Source organism: Urocampus carinirostris, chromosome 3 (assembly GCF_059441175.1).
Source record: "Urocampus carinirostris isolate Australia breed hairy pipefish chromosome 3, RoL_Ucar_1.0, whole genome shotgun sequence".
NCBI classification, from domain to species: Eukaryota; Metazoa; Chordata; class Actinopteri; order Syngnathiformes; family Syngnathidae; genus Urocampus; species Urocampus carinirostris.
In genome coordinates this window covers 54,666,786-54,688,958 of record NC_142351.1, presented here as the reverse complement: position 1 = coordinate 54,688,958, position 22,173 = coordinate 54,666,786, and the positions used below count along the sequence as shown (strand labels likewise).

General features: G+C 39.5%; 1 protein-coding gene across 3 annotated transcripts in view; it reads left to right on the top strand.

The window, feature by feature from the left end:
- Positions 1 to 22,173, top strand: part of LOC148370163 (receptor tyrosine-protein kinase erbB-4-like) — a 377,191-nt gene that overhangs the window by 334,659 nt on the left and 20,359 nt on the right. For 2 of the 3 annotated variants that reach the window (XM_088332560.1, XM_088332559.1), the window contains exons 21-22: positions 17,100 to 17,261; positions 21,222 to 21,297. In XM_088332560.1, the coding sequence (XP_088188686.1) occupies positions 17,100 to 17,261; positions 21,222 to 21,297 (238 nt within the window). The remainder of the gene's footprint in view (positions 1 to 17,099; positions 17,262 to 21,221; positions 21,298 to 22,173) is intronic. The other variant, XM_088332561.1, reaches the window with a different exon arrangement.

Here is a 22,173-nt window from a genome sequence, read left to right as displayed (position 1 = left end):
TCATCTGTTCCTCTCATAGGCTGTCAGGTTTTCGATCACACGTCTCGAAATGGGAAATGTTGTGACGAAACCCAAAATGCAGTCGTTGCGGTCATGCAAGGGTAGCAAAAATACACTAAAGGTAGTAGTGAATAGCTGACATGTACATAACATGCCCTGCAGGAACGAAAAACCCCAGTGGACCCCCTCTTGTCAAGCAGAGCCGTCACGTTGTGGTTGGCGTTTTGTTGATTGACAAGGCTAATGATGGCGGCAAATATTGACCTTTTCCGATGCAGTCCACTCCCGCTTTGTGCTAAAATATTCATGAGAGGCTGCATAAACATAAGACGTGTCGGAATAAGAAAAAAAACACATTTGTTTAGCAAAATCAGCAGTCACTTTTCCTTGGAGAGTAATGTCACAGAGTGTACATTTTTCCTTAAAAAAGAGATTCCATCGAGTTTTCAATCTGTAAAGCAATTGATGGATGGTTGGACTGGAAGGGAAGATGATTTGATTTGATTCGATTCAGTTTGGTTACGAATTGATTTAAAATGGTACATAAGTGACGTAGTTGGCCTTATTGTAAAGATGTATGTATGACCAATAAAATACTGTTTCATATGTTCTCAATAAAGAAAGTATGGTTAAAATTCCAATAATATTGATATTGATATTTCACCTGACAATTCAGGATAAACGTGGAATAAAACTTACTGTATGTTTGTATGTCTATATCAGAGCCATATGCCCCTTGAAGGGGGTGACTAGTCAAAAACACATTCACATTTTTGCATTTGGTATCAATCTACCAGAAAGAGACAAGAATGCAAGTGTAACGGGTGTAATAATAACCTTTGTTTCATTGAAATTCCTGCTGATATATGTTGTATAGTTTTTGGTAAGTGTCCTGCAATGATGAGTACAACAGTGCCACCTGCTGGTATGGGGTAAAATTTGTTTTTTGGCTTTTGACATGTGAACGGAAGGCGGGGTTTGTTGGCAGTCTAACAGCGAGCTGTCAACGGTAAGACACGATTTCTCGGTGCTCCGAAAAAAAGTTAATTTCAAACATTAAAACCACAGCTGACAAATCTCTCAAAATGCACAGTAATGTGATTGATGTTGTCAAGCTGTTTGGATTTATTTTCGTTTAGTTTCTGTCGCCTTTTATGTTAGTTTTGCCTGACGTTGCATGTTGTGCTAAAAGGCTAATTCCCCTTATAGAGATCAAAGAGCTCAAAGCCAGCAGAGAAGCTTACCATGTTTCGTGACTCATTCATTTGCAGCAACTGTATTAAAAACCTCATCATCCAGTCCAGCGTGAATGTGGATCTTTGGTGGGACAGGTACACCGCGGTTACAGTGGTGCCGTGACCCGGATGAAGTTATATCAGTCAAGCCTGATCTCAATGTCTATAGAGTCAAGGATTGCCTGACGGGCAAAGAGAAGGTAGTTCACAGGAATTTGCTGCTCTCTGTTAGCTTCTTGCCCTGTGAGGGAGATCTGGCCAGCGGATCTGATGCCCAGTCTGAATCTCTCACAGTCGATACATCCAGTCAAAGAAGTCAGCACATCCCCGAACAAGATGTTGATCATACTGCAATTGACAATGCAGAAAACCCACCACGGTGCTTTGAAAACATGATCCTTTTGGGTATGGGACCCCCAGACAGTGTCCTCCCAGACGAGAACCCCTTTAACACTGACCTCCCGGACATTGTCTCCCCTGGTATTGACACGTATGAGACAGCTGCTCCTGATACTCACTGTTTAGACTTGATTGTCCCAGACCCTCAAGCTCAGGTTATTTGTGCTCAACCTAGGCGTTATGGTCTTAGGGTCCACCAGTCCATCAGGCCTCCCAGTCGTCTTATTTGTCAGATCAATGACCAGTGGGTAGGTGACAATTCTGTGTCCGCAAGAATACGACTTTAAAGATAAAAATAAGATAAAAAGAAGAATATTTCGATGTACAGGTAATATTTACTGGGTAGAGGTTTTACACTAGTCTAATTTGTCCCGAATGTACATTAAATCTTGCAATGTCACTATCTAAAATCCCAATCCAAGACGTACCCAAAGTAAACTGAATGTTGTTCTTCTACCGTTTGTAAAATATGGACGGTTTTGGTCCCTTTGGAAACTTTTGCCCCTAACTGAAATGATCACTGCAAGTGCTACTAACATTGAGTAATCTGAGTTTGAACACACAGGAGTAGAAGGTTTTGGAAAACAACAACTGTTGGAAAACAGGTGAAACAATAACTTGAAGCCTTTCCTAGTACATTAGCAGATTTGATCACAATTGGAGAAAAATAACCATTTTATTTGTTGTATTGTGTATTTTATACTTTTTACTAAATGGTGTAATTCTAGGCATTTCCAAAAGTGGCCATTTCAAGGTGACCAGTTCACAACCCTTAAAATTTTACATTCATGGTTTTTACTTTGCCCAATTATTAGACATTGTGAAAGAGTGGTAAATGTTTGACTTCGCTTTCTAGAAGTCAATCCATGATTGTGCACACTTGCGTGTTATAATGGTGCGTAGAAACGAATCACAATTGGCTTTGTGCACGCTTACCTTTCAGCACTGATTTGAATTCACACCTTAAATCTGAATATGTACACGTCAGGAATTTCATTGGCTAACCAATGTGTCGATCCACATTTGAAAAACAGTCATTTGCCATTTTTTGTAGATATATCATATAATAAAACCTAAACATTGTTTCTCATTTTCACTATCCTTACTTTAAACAGAAAAACGATAGCAAACCCTCCACGGACCGAGGCCTCCAGGTTGGGATCGATTTCTCACTCTTTGCTCAGCATCTACATACATGAAAAATAACATCAATATTTAAAAGTGTGAGATCAAGGTAGCAGCCCGGTTTTTTTCTGGCAGCTGTGAATAATAAATGATGTGGTAAAAGCTGTTGACTCTGAATGATGAAGAAATTTGTTTGTGTACTGAAAGTCAATTATGATTAGTTGAGTGGGGAGCAACATGATATTAATTTGAATTGTTTGTTTGAGAGTCACTGCCGCAAGGGTCTGAGATGTATGGGAGGTTCGGGGGGGACACTCTACAGTGATTGATTATTGATTTTTGCTCCAGCGAAGGTCGGGGGGTCCCGTCCCTGTGTGTTGAGCCGACCAGATGAACCAGGTTTTTCCAATGCTGGCGGTCTTGTGCCAGCTGTTCTGCATCCACTACAGCAACTCCGTGTTGTTGGAGGTCACCCGCAACGACGTCGAGCCATCGAGTGCGGGGTTTCCCTCGTGGTCGTCTCCAGCCTGCGGCCTTTGGGTCAAACTGGAGAATGGCTCGTGTCGGATGGTCTGGTGGTAGACGAAGGGCATGGCCAAACCAGCGGGTGCGGCGTTGTGCGACCAAGGAAGATGCTCTGGGCTGGCACGTGCGGGCTCTGAGCTCTTTATTGGAGACTCGCTGGGGCCACCTGATGTTCTCGATGGTTCTGAGAGCCCTGCTATCAAAACCGTAGATTCTTGTGGCCAGGGTGTCGTTCAGGAGCCATGTTTCCGAGCCATAAAGCAGGATAGAGAGTACGGCGAGGTTGTAAATGCGGAGCTTCGTCTTGCGTGCGATGGTCTGGTGCCGCCAGAGTGGTTTCCAGAGAAACTGCAGAGCAGATGCTGCCAGGGCTCTTCTGCGGAGAATCTCTGGTTTTAGGTCCCCATTGTCTGTCACCATGGACCCCAGATACACAAAGCTCTTGACAGGCTCTACGATGTCGCTACCAATTTGGATGGGAGGTGGATCTGGTCCATCACCGACATACATGAACTTGGTTTTCGTCCAACTCAATTGGAGGCCAAGCCGCGCTGCCTCTTCGCTGTAAATGCCCAGAGCGTCTCTCAGCTGGCTGTAGGAAGTGCTGAGCATGATGGTGTCGTCAGCATACTCCAGGTCAGTCAGGTGGTAGTTGCCGAAAGACATTCCGGGGATGCGCTCACTAACCCTGAACATCAGATGGTCGATGATGCAATTAAAAAGGTCGAGAGCAGCCACGCAGCCTTGACGAACGCCGTTGGAGATAGTAAACCAGTCGGAGTCAATGCCGTTGATACGGACACAGCTCTCTGCATTGCTGTAGAGCAGCTTGAACAGGGCTATGATCTTGGGTGGTGCTCCGAGAGCTTGGAGGATGTTCCACAGTGAAGAGTTGCAGACGGTGTCAAAGGCGGCCTTCAGATCAATGAATCCGATATAGAGATGGCGATCTTTACGAAATTCACGGGTCTTCTCTATCAGCAAACGGACGGCAGAGATGTGGTCCGTTGTGGAGCGGTTGGGCATAAAGCCAGCCTGCTGGGGACGGCGGCAGCTTCTGATTGCTGGAAGGGCACGGCTGAGCAAGATCCTGGTAAAGACCTTGCCCGGGATGGAGAGTAAGGTTATACCTCTGTGGATTCCACAGACAAGCCTGTCACCCTTGCATTTCCAGAAGGGCATGATGACTCCTCTGGTCCAGTCGGTGGGCAGCTGCTCCGATTCCCACACCTGGTTGAATAGGCAGGTTAGCCACTCCACCATGCCATCACCGCCGGCCTTGAGCATCTCGCCGGTAATGGCCCAGAGCAGCAACAAATCGTATCCGCTCGAAAGCAGCTCTCACTTCCTCGGGTGTTACAGGGTCTGTGCAGCAGGCGTCACTAGGAGGTGCTGTGTTTGCAGCCACTAGGAGGGTGGGATCAGCCGGGATGGTGCTGTGCTGCAAGAGGAGGCTAAAGTGCTCCTTCCAGCGCGCGAGGCAGTTGGCTTCTGTCATGATGAGGTTGCCGTCTGAGTCTTTTACCAGGGCTGTCTTTATGTGTGGGCCGCTACGGGCTTGGCGTAGTAGACTGAATACGCGGCTCATGTTGTTGTTGTTGGCCGCGGACTCAAGCTGTTGGGCTTCTGCCTGCCAAAACCTCTCCCTATCTTCAGCAATGGCCACATTGCGCAGGCGGTTCAGTCTCCGATACTCCGTGAGGTCGCCTCGGAGCCGGGCCTCACGCCGCTGGTCTATGATGTTTAGTGTCCTCTCTGATATCCAGGGCTTTCTCGGGGAGGATCGCAGGCGTCCGAGGATATTGTGAGCAGACTGGAGGACACTTTCCTTGAAGGCCGCCCAGTCTGTCAGCTTGTCAGGAGCCAGGGCATCGAGAGTTCGGCGGATGGAGCAACTGAAGTCTCTGGCGGTGTTGGGGTCGCTGAGTCTGGAGGAGTCGGGGCGAGGCAGAGTCTTGTGCTGGTTGGCTCAGGGCTTTAGCTTGAGCTGGGCCACCAGCAGACGATGGTCTGTGTGGCCAAGCTGTGCTCCTCTGAACACCCGGCAGTTGGTTACAAACGACTTCCAGCGTCGTGATATCAGGATGTGGTCCAATGCCTTCCTGGTTCTGCCATCTGGGCTGTACCACGTCCAGTGGTGGATGTATTTAACTCTACAGTACAGTTATTTTTTCCCCAGGGAAAAAAATAATCAGGTAAACGCTTATAAAGTAAACAATTTTGAGCTGTGTACGTGTTGAAATCTTTGTTTATGTCGTTCGGTTTTAGTTATATTTCAATTTTTAGGTGTCTCCTTGTGTCGAAAAGTAGGATAGGTCCACTTTTGTTTTATTCCACTCCTGTGCGTCAACCAGTCAGTTCGCTCAGGCCTAATGTACACTGCCTTCCGAGCGGATACGATTTGTTGCTGTTCTGTTGCCATCTGCTTGCAAGATTTCTATTTCTTCAGGATGCAAAAATCAGACATTTATGAAGCTAAATAATTTACACAAGTCTGGCAGGACGTTAGACGTATACATAGAGTATGTGGCAAAATAAAGCCATTTGCGAAATATGCTAATTTCATGGCTTGTTAATGCCATTTAAAAGACCAAAACCAATTTGGATGAATTAAAAAACGTACACAGGGCTGTTAGGAAGTGTGCAGTGGCACAGTCATTAATTGCTTTACTGTCCAGTAGAAATTTATCCAATTTGTGTGCCTGTGCAGTCTAGCGAAAGTTATCTTTCATTTTGATTTAGTTTTACTGGAGATCCAACAGCACTGACTGGTGGTGTCCCACAGGATTTTTTTCAATGAAAGAAATATGTCTTGGCTCAAAAAAGGTTGAAATCACCGACACAAAGACTGATATCCTTGTGTCAAAATACAGCCATTGTGAACCAAGCTGACTTCATGTCTTTATATCAGTTCGACATTGAAAACGCAAAAGGTAAATTCCAATAAATGAATTAAACGAGTATAGAAGGAAGTCAGTCATCAAACGGAGATCGATATTCTTTGTGCCTAAATAAAGCCGTTAGTGAACTAAGCTAACTTTGACATCATTCGGACATTTAAAAGACAAAAAAACAGTTTTAAAACATTAAAAAACACACTAGGCTAACCACGAACTGAGATGTAAAATTAAGTGTTATATCTGTTGAGTCAATAGACAATGTTCGCGAAACAAGGTGGCATGGTTAACATCAGTCAGACATCCATCCATTTTCTGTGCCGCTTATCCTCACTACGGTCACAAGGATGCTGGGCAGGGGACACCCTGAACCGGTTGCCAGCCAGTTGCGAGCACACAGAGACAGAAAACTCACTTGCTCATTCACACCTAAGGACAATTTGGACCAGCCAATAGACCTGAAATGCATGATTTTCAAAATGTGGGTGGGGAGCTGGAGTGCCTAGAGTGAATCCGTGACCGAGTAGCATACTATTATCCCTTTTATGGTAAAAAAATCAAACCTATGAGGCAGTAGGAAAGGAAGAACATAAACATTACCATGGATACCTGAATACTTGTACTTGCACTTGCAATAGTTTTAACCTGTCCAATTTTTTTTTTAATGTTTTACATTTTTAGATATTTGAGTCACATTTGTGCAAATCCGTCCTGATTTTTTTGTCTGTTTTGAACACATCTTGGTGAGCAAAATATGTGCTGGGTGGAATTTGTCGTTCGAAAATACAGTATAGCCCACAAATAGATCAGCTTGATTTCTTATTTGCGGGGTGTGCAATCCTTTTTAAGTGTTGTTGGAAATAAATTAGTTGCCTTAGATTAATGTTTATGCAATCAGTCTTTGACCCTGTGACTCGTCTTCGCATTACTTTTGGTGTAGTTACTTCTTTGTTTTGTGTGTGTAGTCATTGTCATGTTAATGAGTATGTTTACAGGCAGACAATAGTCCAATTAAAACCCGTTTTTTTGTTGTCAGTTTAGTCAGTTGAAAAATAAACAAATTCACAATATATTTGGGGGAAAGCCAAAAGTCTATCTTGGTCCCGTCCCCCCAACTGCCTCGACACCTTTCACAGTTCACGCTTTCATGTTCAAGAAACAAAATTATCACAACATTGAAAAAAACGGGAAAACAATTATAGTACATCACTCTTGGTTACAAGGAAAACTCACAATCAACATTTAACTATAATAATTTCAACAAGTCAAAATATAATCTATTTTGTTAAATCAACTGCACACATGTTATTACTTTTCTTCTCCTCTTCTTTTAACCATTCTCTTTTCTTTTGCAACCATGCAACCAAAAAAAACACTCCCCCCTTTCCCCCCAAAAAAGAAAAAAATAATAAATTGCCTGTATTCCACTTATGTAGCGGAATGTGAATGTGTACATAAATACTTACAATATCAGATCATCAAAGAGAAAAAGAAGATTTTAGGGGTAAATCAGATTTTGTTTTAGCTTGACTTGTATTTTTTTGTACTGTATTTATTTGCTAAGAGTCCTTAAGCTTGCAGTGATGCTAAATGAAGAAGCAAAAACATGCTAACCGTGGCAACAGGAAGGGACTTGCTGATTTCAACCTTTTAATGCTAAACTTTTATTCCCAGACTTGTTTAAAAAAAAAACGAAGAAAAATATGAAACAATAGGGAGGGAAAGACCATTTTTCTAAGTTGAACTGCAGCCATTGTAGCCACTCAGTATTGTCTGGTATGATTTCGGTGAAAGACAGAAGTTATGAAGAGCAGTGGATTTTGAACCACACTTCATTATAATGCACTCCCCTCATTCGTTGCAACAGAGAAAGCGCATTCTGCTTAACAAACAACACGAGTCGCATCTCCGAGAACGAACTGGCGGTCCTCTGGAGTCCGTGTCCCTGCTGACGCAACAAAATGAAGGTAGTGGGCTCATGGAGAGGTGACGGGGAGAACGGGCGCAGGAGGGATAAGCCCCTCAGGTCTTTCTAATTATCTGTAAGGATCAGCAGTGCTCAAGGATGCGTAAGGGGAGGGATTTGACTGCCAGATCCACTGGGTAAGAACGCCTGATTGGATCGGTCACCTCTCTCCCCGCCAAGCCATTACCGACGGCGCCTGCAGCGGAAGCTCATTAGACGGCAGGGGCTGGAATTTCAAACCTTTTGTTATTGTCTCCTTTCATCATGTAATCTGCTTACCGTTACGTTTGCGAATGCACCCTGAAAATTGTTGTTTGTAGCTTAAATGGTCACCCAATTCTCAGCTAATGAGAGTGGAGCTTTGGAAATGCGTATTGGCAAGTCATAGAAGTCTCGGGGAAGGAAAGGGTGTTTTGACTCTGAGACAGCTGGAGCGGGTTATTTGTGAGTGGTGAAGGCATGAATACATTTTTAAATGACTGTATTCAATTCTCTGTTGGTGAAAAGGGGATCCAGAGTTTGGAGATTTAGAGTACAGAAGACCCCTGGGACACAACATTAGTCAGTTCTGAGGCGGGCATAGCAAAGTGAAATTGCCGTATAGCGGGGAATAGAAACCTATGATAAATAAATCAAGCGTCTCGAACCGCAGGCAACAGGTAGCCCCCTTAGGACACCTTAGTAGCCCCTGGGCCACTTAACCGATAATAATAAGATTATCAGTGATTGGTCTTATTCTTGGAAATTTGATTTCTAACTGACACCAAAAATCATTGACATGATCAGCGTCATTAAATACATTATCAATTATTGCACATATATTTTTAAAATTACCCTACAATTGATATGTATATAAATAACTCAGTGGCATTATACAGGGCAGATGATTTAGGTCTTTACTGAGCTTATTTTCAACTTCTGAGAACTACAACCTGGTAATAACATACCGACATAACGACATAGTTATAACATGACAATTTGTTGTGTTAAAAATCAAAACTGCTAGCCCTTCACACTAATCAGTAACAGAAAAGTAATGTGCAGTGCGAAATTTGTTAATGGTGTCATATTCTGAAGTGGGGAAATGGCGCAAAGAGGGGCTGAATACAAAAATTGTATTCCTCACCATAAAATGAAAACATCATGAGGGAGGGACACTGTATTTCTGGGGCCGGCTGAATATACATCGCTGAGGTCAGGGATATTTCTTAATGCCCCAAAGCAGTCTGGGACTTGTAGCACTGAGACTATGATTCACGAATGTCCCACTTGTCGTGTCACTCTTATTCACTTTACTTTGAAACTAATGATCCATTCCTTATCCTTTGTTATTTGAACCGGCCTACCATCCATCAGTCATGCTTAGTGTCTACCAGGTACCTATATCAAATGCAATTGACAAAACAGTAACATAAGTACCTTTCCCTCTTCATGTCACGCAGTGAAAATTAGCAAAGGTGATTAAGAATTAGAACCGCTCAGTGTCACAGCAGGCGGTGGACAAATTACAAGCATTACTGAGAAGGCTGAACGTTGCAACTTGATGGTGCTTAGCTGATAACAACCAAAACAGCTTCTCTCCCCTTGTAGTCGAGGGTCTGACGTTGCTCTAAGTATGAATTATTGCTTGGATATAATGCATACGATTGGTCAGCATGAGCAATTACAGTTAATCCCACACGTCTTGACATTATTAGGCTGGGTGGAAAAAAAAAAGATTTAAACCAGAAAATTAGTTTTTAATCCCATAGATGCTGATCGAGTGATTCTGACCCTATCGAACGGTTCAATTCTAAAAGACATTAAGATACATATTAAAATGTTTTTAGATAGCTATGTATTTAAGGGTATGGTACATTTACAGGATTGGCCATTTTAGATGCGTAAAATAAAAGCAACAATTAAATTATATTATGGCTTCAGAAACGTAGTCGTACCAACTTGAATCTTATTGTAATTAAACTGAGTAGATTACAATACTGTATCATTTTCTTTCATCTAATCATCTTTGATTTTTTTCAATTTCAAAAATATTTTCGTCTTTCTGGGCAAAAATGAGTAGGTTGTTTAGATAGATAGAGTGATAGAGAGATAGAAAGAGAGAGTGAGAAAGAGAGAGAGAGAGAGGCCCTGGCTTTTAATAAACGTTTTACACCGAATAACTTATTGATATGGATTATTGCTTTATGTTTTTTTGTTTGTCATATGTCTGACTCAAGGTCAGCTGACAGAAGAGCAAATAGGCAGAAACCTTCCCTGCAAAACCATAACTAATGTTCACCAACATCTCATTTACCATCCGCCGTTTTGGAACTCAGGGAAATAATCTCACGACATGACAGCACATGTTCTTGAAAACGTCTCTCGTGTTTTTTCTCAGATCTCATATTTGTACATTTATCCGAAGAATATTTTCGCTATATACTTTGCATAACTTCTTAAATGTGATGCTGGCTGTTCAAGTGGGATCCCCTCCTGTTGTACTTTGCATGAAGCACTCTGGACATGACAGACGAGCACCTGGTCTACCTGGGCGGTCTCATTGTGCACGCTCCTTATCACACTGGTCCCAGTCCTCTTTTTGCAGACAGGCTCATATTGCTCACATTGTTTGAGTTTGCAGAAGGGAGAGAGTGTTGAAAGGGAGACGGATGGGGAATGGAAAACCTCCTTTCCCTGGTGGAAACGGAGCATCCTTCCTTTCACGGACACTGCGTAAGCATAGCCATGCATCAAAAAAGGCTTGCATTATTAGTTTCCCAAAGCCTGGAGAGAGTGATAAAATGAAAGACATTTTGACAATGAACTCTTTAGAAACAGACTCTAGGTTCTGAAGCCCCTAGAGTTGCACTCAATATTGGGACTAACACAAGAACGAGTTCCAGGAACTTAATTACTTTTCTCCGTCACAAATAATTTAACACATTATCAATATAATTCTGTAACTCTACTGTCATAACTAAATGGTGCGTTACTAAGTTATCCTTCTTATTATTAAATGCATACCATGAATTACAGTGTCCTTTATTTGCTGAATATCAAACCTCATGTATTGCTCAAACCCAAACGTTGAGTTCTTTTATAGGTAAAAAAGCATGCTGTACACAAATAAAAACAATAACAAATATAATACTGAAATAAGCAGGTCAGTTTGTATCCGCATATTTGATTGTGAGTCCCTAGTAGGGAATAATAGACAGTGCATTGAGAAGTGGCCTATTCTCATTAAGGAACAGGAAATGAATGGGGAAAACGTGAGTACAGAATTTATGGTAAAAAAGTACAGATTTTTTATCTTTTTTATGTAACATTATTTTTGCGATAGAATATGCCTGGAGAAAAAGAAATAATATTTTTGGACAGTACCCACAAATGGAGAAGGAGATCTTGAAGTGGTTTGAAGCAAAAATGGATATGGGTTGTCTAGGCTAGATGTTTGTTTACAAAAGCTGTCACGATGACACAAGCCAAGAAATATGAAGGGTTACTGCTTACAAAAGTTGGTGTTTACATTTCCTTCTATTTTTTTTTAGGTTTTGTTTGGCTATTTGAAAGCAGTTTTAGGGGGTCAGCTTGTTTACGGTATCACAAAATGTGATAGTTACTATCAAAGTGAAACGTTACTTTTTTGTTTCAGTTATCGGGTGGTAACTGAATTACTTAGATGAAGTAACTAGTAATTGGAACTGTTTACTTTTACTTTTACCTATTTTTTTTATTAACATGCCAAACGCTACCTGCATCTATTTGTGTTTGTCCAAAATCAAATACACTCAACAGTTCAATTTAAGGTCAATACTTGACCACAAAGTTGTCTGCAGCAATGCTTTTATCCCACCACCCCCGACTGAACTTTTACATTTTGTTTCTCCTCACCGGAGAGAAGATGTCAGTAGGTTGCTCACCAATCGTGAACTTGTGTGGTGGCAGCTTTAGAAAGAGAAATGAACCGAAATGGGAAAAGTAACCTGATTTTCAGTTCGCACGCTAGTCACCAGTGGGTCAAAAGAAACGACTGCATCCTTCTCTCCAGCCATCAAACAAGCATTTTAAAGGGCTAGGTCAGAAACCAGAAAAACAGATTTTATTTCATTTCTCATGTTTCAGTATCTGTAGTTAAAGCATCATATTAATGTTGCCAGAAAATGTTGTCATAGTTTCATTAAAATAAAAGCAGTGTAGGTTATAATATCTTCTAGTGGCCAATATATAAGTTTGTTTTGATTGATTACTGTATGGCAACAAATCAATCAAAAAAGTACAATCATCTTATTGAGGAAAAAATATTGGCCTGTTGTAGCCAAACACAGCTTTTGATTTAACTGGTTGTCTCTTATGTAGAAAAAAAGATCTACTCGGTTCTTTTTGGGGGTTGGGTGACGATACAAAATGTTATTCCTTAAAAAAACATCATGCAGCAGTAACAAATTGGGGACTACCAAATTTTGCAAATGAGAAGTAAAGTTTATCAAAATTGTATCGTTCACAGATCACTAAACCACCTCGGCCATAGGGGCACAGTTTCCAGTGGCGACCATTCCAGGATTTTTTTGGGGTAGGGGGTGTGCATCCCCACATGCAAAAGATACTGGTTTCCATGGTTACTAGTAGCTGGAGGTACTTCTGATCTGACCCAGATACAGCGTATCGTTTTAGAATAATGAAAATAAATGTAAGTAAAGTATGAGATGCTAAAGTGTTACCCTAAATGGGTAGTTAATGCAAGGAAACCCTCCATTATGGCAGATTTGAAACAAATTTGCAAAGAAGAGTGGGACGAAATTTCTCCACAGTGTTGTGAAAGACACATTTCCAATTAAACGTTTATTTCTGTTATCACGGACAAGGTGGCCCAACTCGCTGTTAGGTTTAGGAGGCAATTAATTGCTCACGTAAGGCCAGATACGTTTTTTTTTTTTTGGTGTCTTAATAAATGGATTTGACATTTTAAAACTGCATTTTGTATTTCCTTGGGTTGGCTCTGTGTAATATTAAAATTGTTTTGATGATTTGAAACCCTTGTGAGCGATACATATTTTAAAAAACACACAAAACAGGAAGGGGGCAAATACTTTTTCACTGTACATCTATTTCCACATATGGCAAGATCAGTCATCCATAGATGCACTTATCAAAAGAGCATCAATTGGATCACAAGCCCTTCATTGCTCCCCTTAGTTTAAAGGTTGTGACAATATCCATTGGTCCTCTTGTCCTCAGCATCTTCCAGGAACGTTTACCATGAAGATCGGTCGAGAGTTAATTAGCTCTTTGAGCAGCCGTACATTGTGCTGTCAGTGCGGCGGCCTCCCCTCATTGCCCTGCCGCGTTCCGTCGAAGTGTATTAATGCACTGCGTGGCCCATTGATTCCTAATTCCTACAACGCCCGCACGGGGATAAATATCGCTAGGCGCCTTCCTCTTCCGGCTTATTGTAATCAACATGACTATCGATCGACTGCCCGAACTCTGTCTGCTTAATTTATTTGAAATCCACTTTCAGTAATAGGGGCGCGTTTTGCCAAAGAAAAGGGCTACATAATTGTGGGAAGCGGAAAAATAGTAATAAAAGATATATTTGGTTCTATATAACACCGGATTTATCAGACGCACCCCCGAAAATTGGTCTTTCGTCAAATAATTTTTCGTATATAAGGTGCACTGGACTATAAGGTGCAAGGAATATGAACTGCATTAAGAACTACAGTTGTTCTGCATTTACGGGATGTATTAGTGAAATTATTGAAAGGTCAATAAATGTCGGTGACCGAATTCGCAAAACATTGTTTGAAACAGGTAATGAATACAGGTTGTGGCACTGAGAGCGTCAAAACCTTACCACTAGATCACTAGTGTTACAAAAAGCATCAGAACTCATGTCATTATACAACTATTTTTAGTCATGTTTAGTATTGAGAAAACAGAAAGTTGTCCTTAATGACATACATAAACTTGAAAAAGCACGATGAGGGGAGCAACTCTTTGGTGTACAGATACTCTTGGCTACTTCGTGCTTAAATTATTACTGGTTCACTCCTAAGCAAATGTTCAAATTTATTGAGTGGATGAAGTTTCTCGGCTAAGAGAATATAATAAGAGTTGCTTTGAAATGTATACATCTTAGCAGTTGCACATCTTCACTTAATGTCAGTGATGTTAGGACTGTTAAAAATGGCCAAAGCTACTGAGCAAGGTGATTTGGATTTCATTAAAAATGCAGCTAATGGAGCCTTAAAGAAAATTTGGTTTTGGTTTTGCTGGTCGTTGTGTCTTAAAAAGAAAGATGGACAATATTTTACTATCTCTGGTTAAGGCTGCACAATCATTTCATTCAAGTCATTAGAAAACTGCCCATTTGCTCTGCGGTTGGCTTGCAATTAGGGTATAATAATGGTTCCTCAAGTCAGACCAGTAGAGAATTTACTGGTTTATTGGTAAAGAGTTGGCACTTTCACTGCCGCGACTGGGGTCCGATTTTTGTTGCATTTAAGGTTCTGTGATTTTTGTCAGCAATGTAGAACGCTCGATCAACAATTGTACAAATGCGGCAATATACCGTAAAACCTTGTGTATTTACGCACACCTATTAATGTCATAATTGCTAATTTGGAACACCTGCGGCGGCTTGATTGGCACCAACAGCCCGGACAAGCTGATTGGTGGCCACACCCTTCTTAATCCCCCGACTTCAGTTTATACTTTGTCAGATCGTTGCGAGCTGTTGTGTCTCACTTAGTGAGCGTTCCCGTCGGACTCCGTCTCTGTTAAAACCTGTCTCCTGCCTGATCTCCGTTTTTGACCCGTTTCTGGACCTGACTACACCTGTTCTGCCTGCCTCCTGCCTACGACCCCATTACGAACTTGACATCGCCTCTAAACTCCAGCCCCGGCCAAACGACTTACCATTCCCGCCTGTCTTCGTCCGACACGGAAGTGTCACTCCCACCTCGCTCGCTCCTGTTTTCCGCCAGTCCTCGAAACAATCAAGCAAGCAAGCAAGCATTACTCTAACTCTCTTTTCAATAAAATTGAGAAACGTATGCAATTGAGTCCTGTGTCCGTTCTGGTTGTGACAATTAATACTGTATGCATTTCCAATCTAATCCACTTATAAGGTATATAAGATGCACTGTGTTGTAAGGTGCACTTTAAAATCCTGATAATCTGGCATATAGGGTATATCTTTCTTTGCAACATAGTATTGTTCTCTGTCTGGGTGTGGGCCAGCAGATGATTGATGAGGGTTCATCTTAGCCCCCGATCGATTTTATCCTCTTATTCGTCTGGGGAGGAGTCGACTTGAGCTCGCCGGCCATGCGGCTTGACATGTTCGCTCTCTTTCCCATCAACGATGAGTCTCATGTGCTAGCAGGGATGAAGTCCAGTGTTTTTATTGTCTGAAGAGCACAATGACGGTCTCCCACCTCCTTTCTTGTCAAGGTGTTTTTATCGATCCTCCTGCAAAGTGGCGTTTACTTGTTTAAACATCTTGGCTCGATTACTACAATTGGCCCTGGTGGCCCCGCCTGGCAGCACTGTCTGATTTGCCCAGCCATGAACACATGTATGTACGTGCTACAAAGATTTCTTGGCGTGTTCCAATTTTATACAGCCCATTAAGCGACAAATGGAGGTTGGAAAGCTATGCAGCATTTGTCTGCCCTGTGTTTGCTTTTCTGCTCTGAGTGAGATTAGTGTAACTGATAAGTTTATCCTGCTTTTTCTGTTTTTATTATTGGACACCTGCAAAGGCTTTATTTTGAACATATTTCTCACCATTGTTTGTTATTTGGCCATTGTGCACTGTTTACATCATTATTTGTGCTTTGCCCAAATAGATAAATAAACTTTATTGAGTCAAACTTATGGCCCACGGTCCATATGAAAAGTCCATATGAAAAACCTGTGTGTCTTTGCAAGGCTTAAAGGTATAGTATGTAATATTTAGTGCCTCTTTGTGATACAAAAAACGTAAAGTCAGTAAAAGAAACATTGATTTGAATATTAGGCAAAAAATACAAGAACTGTCACTATAGAGGATTTTTTCAAGAAATGTACACAGCAGTAGATTAAATTCGGGTGAAGGAAAAACAAATATTGATAAAAACCTCAATAGCGGTTTTATAATGATTCCCTTAACCCCTTGACTATAATCGTAATCTAGTAGCGAGTCTCCGAAAGATCCCCACCCTTCAGCCAAGGTACAGTTTCTCTCCCATGTTTTTTTGTACCTGTTGGGAAAAATAACAACAAATAAATAAGGGCAATCTTTCGTGTCAGACAATATCGCTCAGTCTTGTTTTCTCGCCCAAAAATTAGATTTTAAAATAGGGTAAAATTGGTATATATTTTTTACTGAAAACAGCTACATTAATTTCCTAGTACCAATAATTTATTGTTGGTAGTTCATAAGTTTGTTGTGTAGCCACAATTTGGACAATGCTTAAGCTTGTGCATCATTAACTGAAAAATATACAGTAATAAATTGGCAGCAAATTTGGCTCATAATAATCTGTTCTGTTTATACTGTGTTTAACTAATTTTTATTTTTAAAAATAAAGACAATAATATTCAATAATATAAAAGCTGTTTCAACATTTGTGAATATATTTTTATATGTATTATCATATTTAAAATACCTATTGTATATATCAGAACATTAAAAGAATTTAACGGAGATGAGAAAAAGTCATACTTAGAATAAGTTTAATCGTTCATTTTGTGTTGCTTTTTTATATTATACAAAGAAAAAAAGTTTAAAAACATAGTAAAATTAGAAAAGATGTGGGAATCGTTTGATTGGAAAGATAAGAAATATAATTCAAAATGATCTGCTATCTGCCATATCAGACAATATATCTCATTTTAATGATTATCTTTTTCATTACTTTTTTAGAGGTAGAATCAAAAATGCTTATGATGAGGTAATTTATGCTTTTGGTTTTCCGTCAGGGGATGATGTACCTGGAAGAAAGACGACTGGTCCACAGAGACTTGGCTGCCCGTAATGTCCTGGTGAAGTCACCCAATCACATCAAGATCACAGACTTTGGCCTAGCACGGTTACTGGATGCTGACGAGAAGGAGTACAACGCAGACGGGGGCAAGGTCAGTGTAAGTCCCTCGCACTTATCCTTTTGAATCCCTGTCCCAAAAATATTGTATGGCAAAGAAAGAAGTGTATAGTTATATGACTGAGAGAAAAACCTGGACAAAAAGGTATTCATCTCAAGACGAGAATGTTGACATGTATAGACGCTAACATTGAGGTATAATTTTCCAATTTTTTGTTAATTTCATCAACAACGATCCTTTTTCGAGATACTGCAATCCATAGTTTATCACAGTTAATGAAGACCACACCCCCTGCGATATCCGTAAAGAACAAGGAAAAAAATAGATAAATGCACCTGGCTTCTGCTGGTGTTTGCATGCAGCAATATGTGATCGGGGATAATGGATTGAGGAATATATTTTAACCCGCAATGTTTAGAAGCTGTGAAGTACATATCACGAAATAAACGAGGCATTAGTGTATTTTTTCACAGTTGGACAAAGACCTAAAGCGGATTTCTCTGCATGTTAACATGGTATTACATAATCAGACTACTAGCCCTAATACTATAATAGGCATACTATTGAAGAGATGCCTTGTGTTGCGCTAGAGTAAATTATTGTACATATACATCTATATAACGACAGGCTCATTCACACAAAATCTATATATTTCCGACTTATTTGGAATTTTTTGCCGCTAAATGTTTTTGCACTACTTTTCATTGTGCTATTGTTACGTGTTTACCCTGGAGTGCAATGTCTATTCTTGTTGCATACTTAATTTTTCTTTTTATATATATATATATATATATATATATATATATATATATATATATATATATATATATATATATATATATATATATATATATATAGATATATATATATATATGAATATATATATATATATATATATATATATATATATATATATATATATAGATAGATATATATATATATATATTATATATACAGTGGCTTGCAAAATTATTTGGCCCCCTTAAACTTTGCGTCCTTTGCCATATTTCAGACTTCAAACATCAAGATATGAGACTGTAATTTATTGTGAAGAATCAACAATAAGTTGGACACAATAATGAAGTGGAGGACACTTTATGGGATATTTTAATCTTTTTTTAACAAATAAAAACGAAAATGTGAGTGTGCAAAATTATTCAACCCCTTTACTTTAATGATTCACTGTTGATCTAAATGACTAATGATGATAAATGAAGTCCACCTCTGTATAATCAAGTCTCTGTAGAGATGCACCTGCACAGTGATAGTCTCAGAGGTCTGGTTAAAATGCAGAAAGCATCATGAAGAACAAAGAACACACCAGGCATGTCCGAGATGAAGTTTAAAGCTGGATTTGGATACAAAAAGATTTCCCAAGCTTTAAATATCCCAAGGAGCACTGTACAAGCAACAACATTGAAATTGAAGGAGTGTCAGACCACTGCAAATCTACCAAGATCGGGTCGTCCCCATACATTTTCAGCTCATACAAGGAGAAAACTAATCACAGATGCAGCCAAGAGGCCCATGATCACTCTGGATAAACTGCAGAGGTCTACAACTGAGGTGGGAGAATCTGTCCAAAGGACAACAATCCATTGTATACTGCACAAGTCTGGCCTTTATGGAAGAGTGGCAAGAAAGAAGCCATTTCTGAAAGATATCCATAAACAGTGTCGTTTAAAATTTTCCACAAGCTACCTGGGAGACACACCAAACATCTGAAAGAAGGTGCTCTGGTCAGATGAGACCAAAATCGAACTTTTTGGCAACAATGCAAGATGTTATTTGGCATAAAAGCAGCACAGCTCATCACTCTCAACACACCATCCCCACAGTCAAAAATAGTGGTGGCAGCATCATGGTTTGGGCCTGCTTTTCTTCAGCAGGGACAGGGAAGATGATTAAAATTAATGGGAAGATGAATGGAGCCAAATACAGGACCTTTCTGGAAGAAAACCTGATGGAGTCTGCAAAAGACCTGAGACTGGGACAGAGATTTTTCTTTTAACAAGACAATGATCCAAAACACAAAACAAAAGCTACAATATAATGGTTCACCAAAAACATATCAAGTCCAAGTCCAGACCTCAATCCAATTAAGAATCTGCGGAAAGAACTGAAAACTGCTGTTCACAAACATTTTCCATCCAACCTAACTGAGCTCGAGCTGTTTTGCAAGGAGGAATGGGCAAAATTATCAGTTTCTCGATGTGCAAAACTTATAGAGACATACCCCAAGCGACTTGCAGCTGTAATCGCAGCAAAAGGTGGCTACAAAGTATGAACTAGATAGGGCTGAATAATTTTGCACGCCCACTTTTTTGTTTTTTATTTGTTAAAAAAAAGTTTAAAATATCCAATAAAGCGTGTTCCACTTCATGATTGTATCCCATTTATTCTTGATGCTTCACAAGAAATTACAGTTTTATTTCTTTATGTTTGAAGTCTGAAATTTGGCAATAGGTTCACAAAGTTCATGGGGGGCAAATAGTTTTGCAAGCCACTGTATGTGTATATATATATATATATATATATATATATATATATATATATATATATATATATATATATATATATATATATATATATATATACACAGTATATACAACGGGCTCAATTAATTTCCAATGTGCAGGTGTAATGCTCAAAACTGTTACTCGTGGTGCTAGATTTGATGAACTCTCTTTTGGAAATCCCTTTTGAAATGAATGGGCTCCATTTATTTTTAATGGGCAAGTGTAATGCTCAAAACAACGACTATGTGGTTACTAATTCACAGAAATTCAGACTGTTATATATCCGATTAACTGCAAGAATCAAGTCTCAAATTCTGTTTAATTGGGGGCTGCCCAACCTATGGATAGGGTGAGGTTGGGCCAAATCAGGTTTTCTTTAAGAAAAGCCCTGATACATCCCACTGTTCTCATAAATAAATTCGAATTTGCACTCAACATAAATCTAAACATAGAAAACATTAGGACTTGTGAAAATAAGCTAATTAATCAGTAATACATTAATCCATATTTTTTTTAGGCTGCACTTCCATAAAGGGATAGGGTTTATTACTTGACCACAAGATGTTGCTGTATAATCTATTGCAACCAAAAACAAGTGATGAAAGAAGAATTCAAACACCTACTAAACTATACCATTGTTCTTTTCAGTTTTTTTTAGTTTTTTGGGTACCCGTAGCAGTAATCTCAGCTCTTTTTAGTTGAGGCTCATATTTTGTAAAATAAGTGAAAATTATGTGATCTACGAGTATTTTAAAAAAACACCCATTTATGTTTTTTTTCGTATTTTTTAAATACATGTAGTTTTTGGGAATGAATTAAATGTTTCTACCTCTAAGAAGTCCTGAATTATAAACACTGTCCCATTAAACTTTCATATTAATGCAAGGGCTTTAAGGTATCCCGCAGGATGAGTTTGAGACCCCTGATCAAGGGATGATTCGACTGAAAGAGTAAGAACACCATACCAACTGTAAAACCTGGGGGTGGAACTATCATACTGATATTCTAAAACACATGGACAACTTATCCGTGTGAAAAAAAGAATGAGTAGAGCAATGTATTGTGAGATTTTGAACATAAAACCTTCGGACGAAAGATGATCTGGATTTTGCAATTGGAAAATTAAATGAAGAAACCGTTTTTAATTCTAAACATCATATAATGGTATTGCAATGGCTGTTTTTCCTACTGCGGCCCACACATCCTGCTGCAAACGGGCCATCTGTTGCCATTAAAACCTGATTTCCCACCTTGAGAGCAAACCCCGCGATTGACAAACTCGGGTTTGGGCTTGAGCGCATCACTCTCTGTGGCCGAGAAAAATTGACCACACCGACTGAAAGCGTTGATTGTTGATAGCTCACAAATGAACAATCGATAGGGTCAGGTAGCTGATTCTAACTAAGGAGAGGAAGTGCAATTCAGGTGTAAACAATCGTATGTATAAAATATAACGTTTCCGAATGTGTTCCCTCCTCAGATGCCCGTTAAGTGGATGGCACTTGAGTGCATCCATTACCGGAAGTTCACTCATCAGAGCGATGTGTGGAGTTACGGTGAGTGCAGAGAAGCTAAACAGATTATGGATTTGTATTCATGGCTGGCTTTCTCAGGCTCACACCCGAGGGGGTAAAATAAGCCTGAAATCCTGTTTCTTGATTTGCATTGTTTGTATTCGCTCATATTTGTCAGCCAATCCTTTTTATTCATTTAAACATGTATCATATTATGTGTATATTTAAATTTAATATAATTTACTCAAAAATGTATTACTTGATATACAGTATATGTATTGATTATATGTTGATATGATTTATTTTATGATGTTTTTATACATTATATACTCAATAATTATAATTCAGTATAAATTATGCATTCATTGTATACTATACATCTATAAATTGGAATATAATATATTTTATTTATATGTGCATTACATATAATGTATGTATGAATAAGAATTTAATTGATAAGTATATAAGTGACGTACTGTGAGGTGTCTGGTGAGGCACAGTCAAATAAATGAAGCATTATTTTATTCATCATTTGATCAGCAAGCAAAAATAAGCAATGAGTCAACTGCAGCATAGGAAAAATTTGTTTTATTGTCTTACCTTAACCTATAAATTAAGTCTATGCACTGCTTCTTTGAAATGAAGGCATCAATACAGTAGATAGATAATCCTCCCTCCAAAGGGAAAAATAAATACTAGATGGCTTGATTTGCTGTTAACTTTCTAATACTATCAGTAACTCTATTTTTTGGGGATTGAGGTGTGCGCCTATAAGAACCACTGGTCTTACTATTGCCCTACCCCCTGAGGCAAAACAATTGTGTGCCTCATTCTGCATCTGCAGACGCCCAGCACAGTAGTATGTTACATACACATTAAATTAATATTATTCATAATATCGTGTAAAAAAAAAATAAT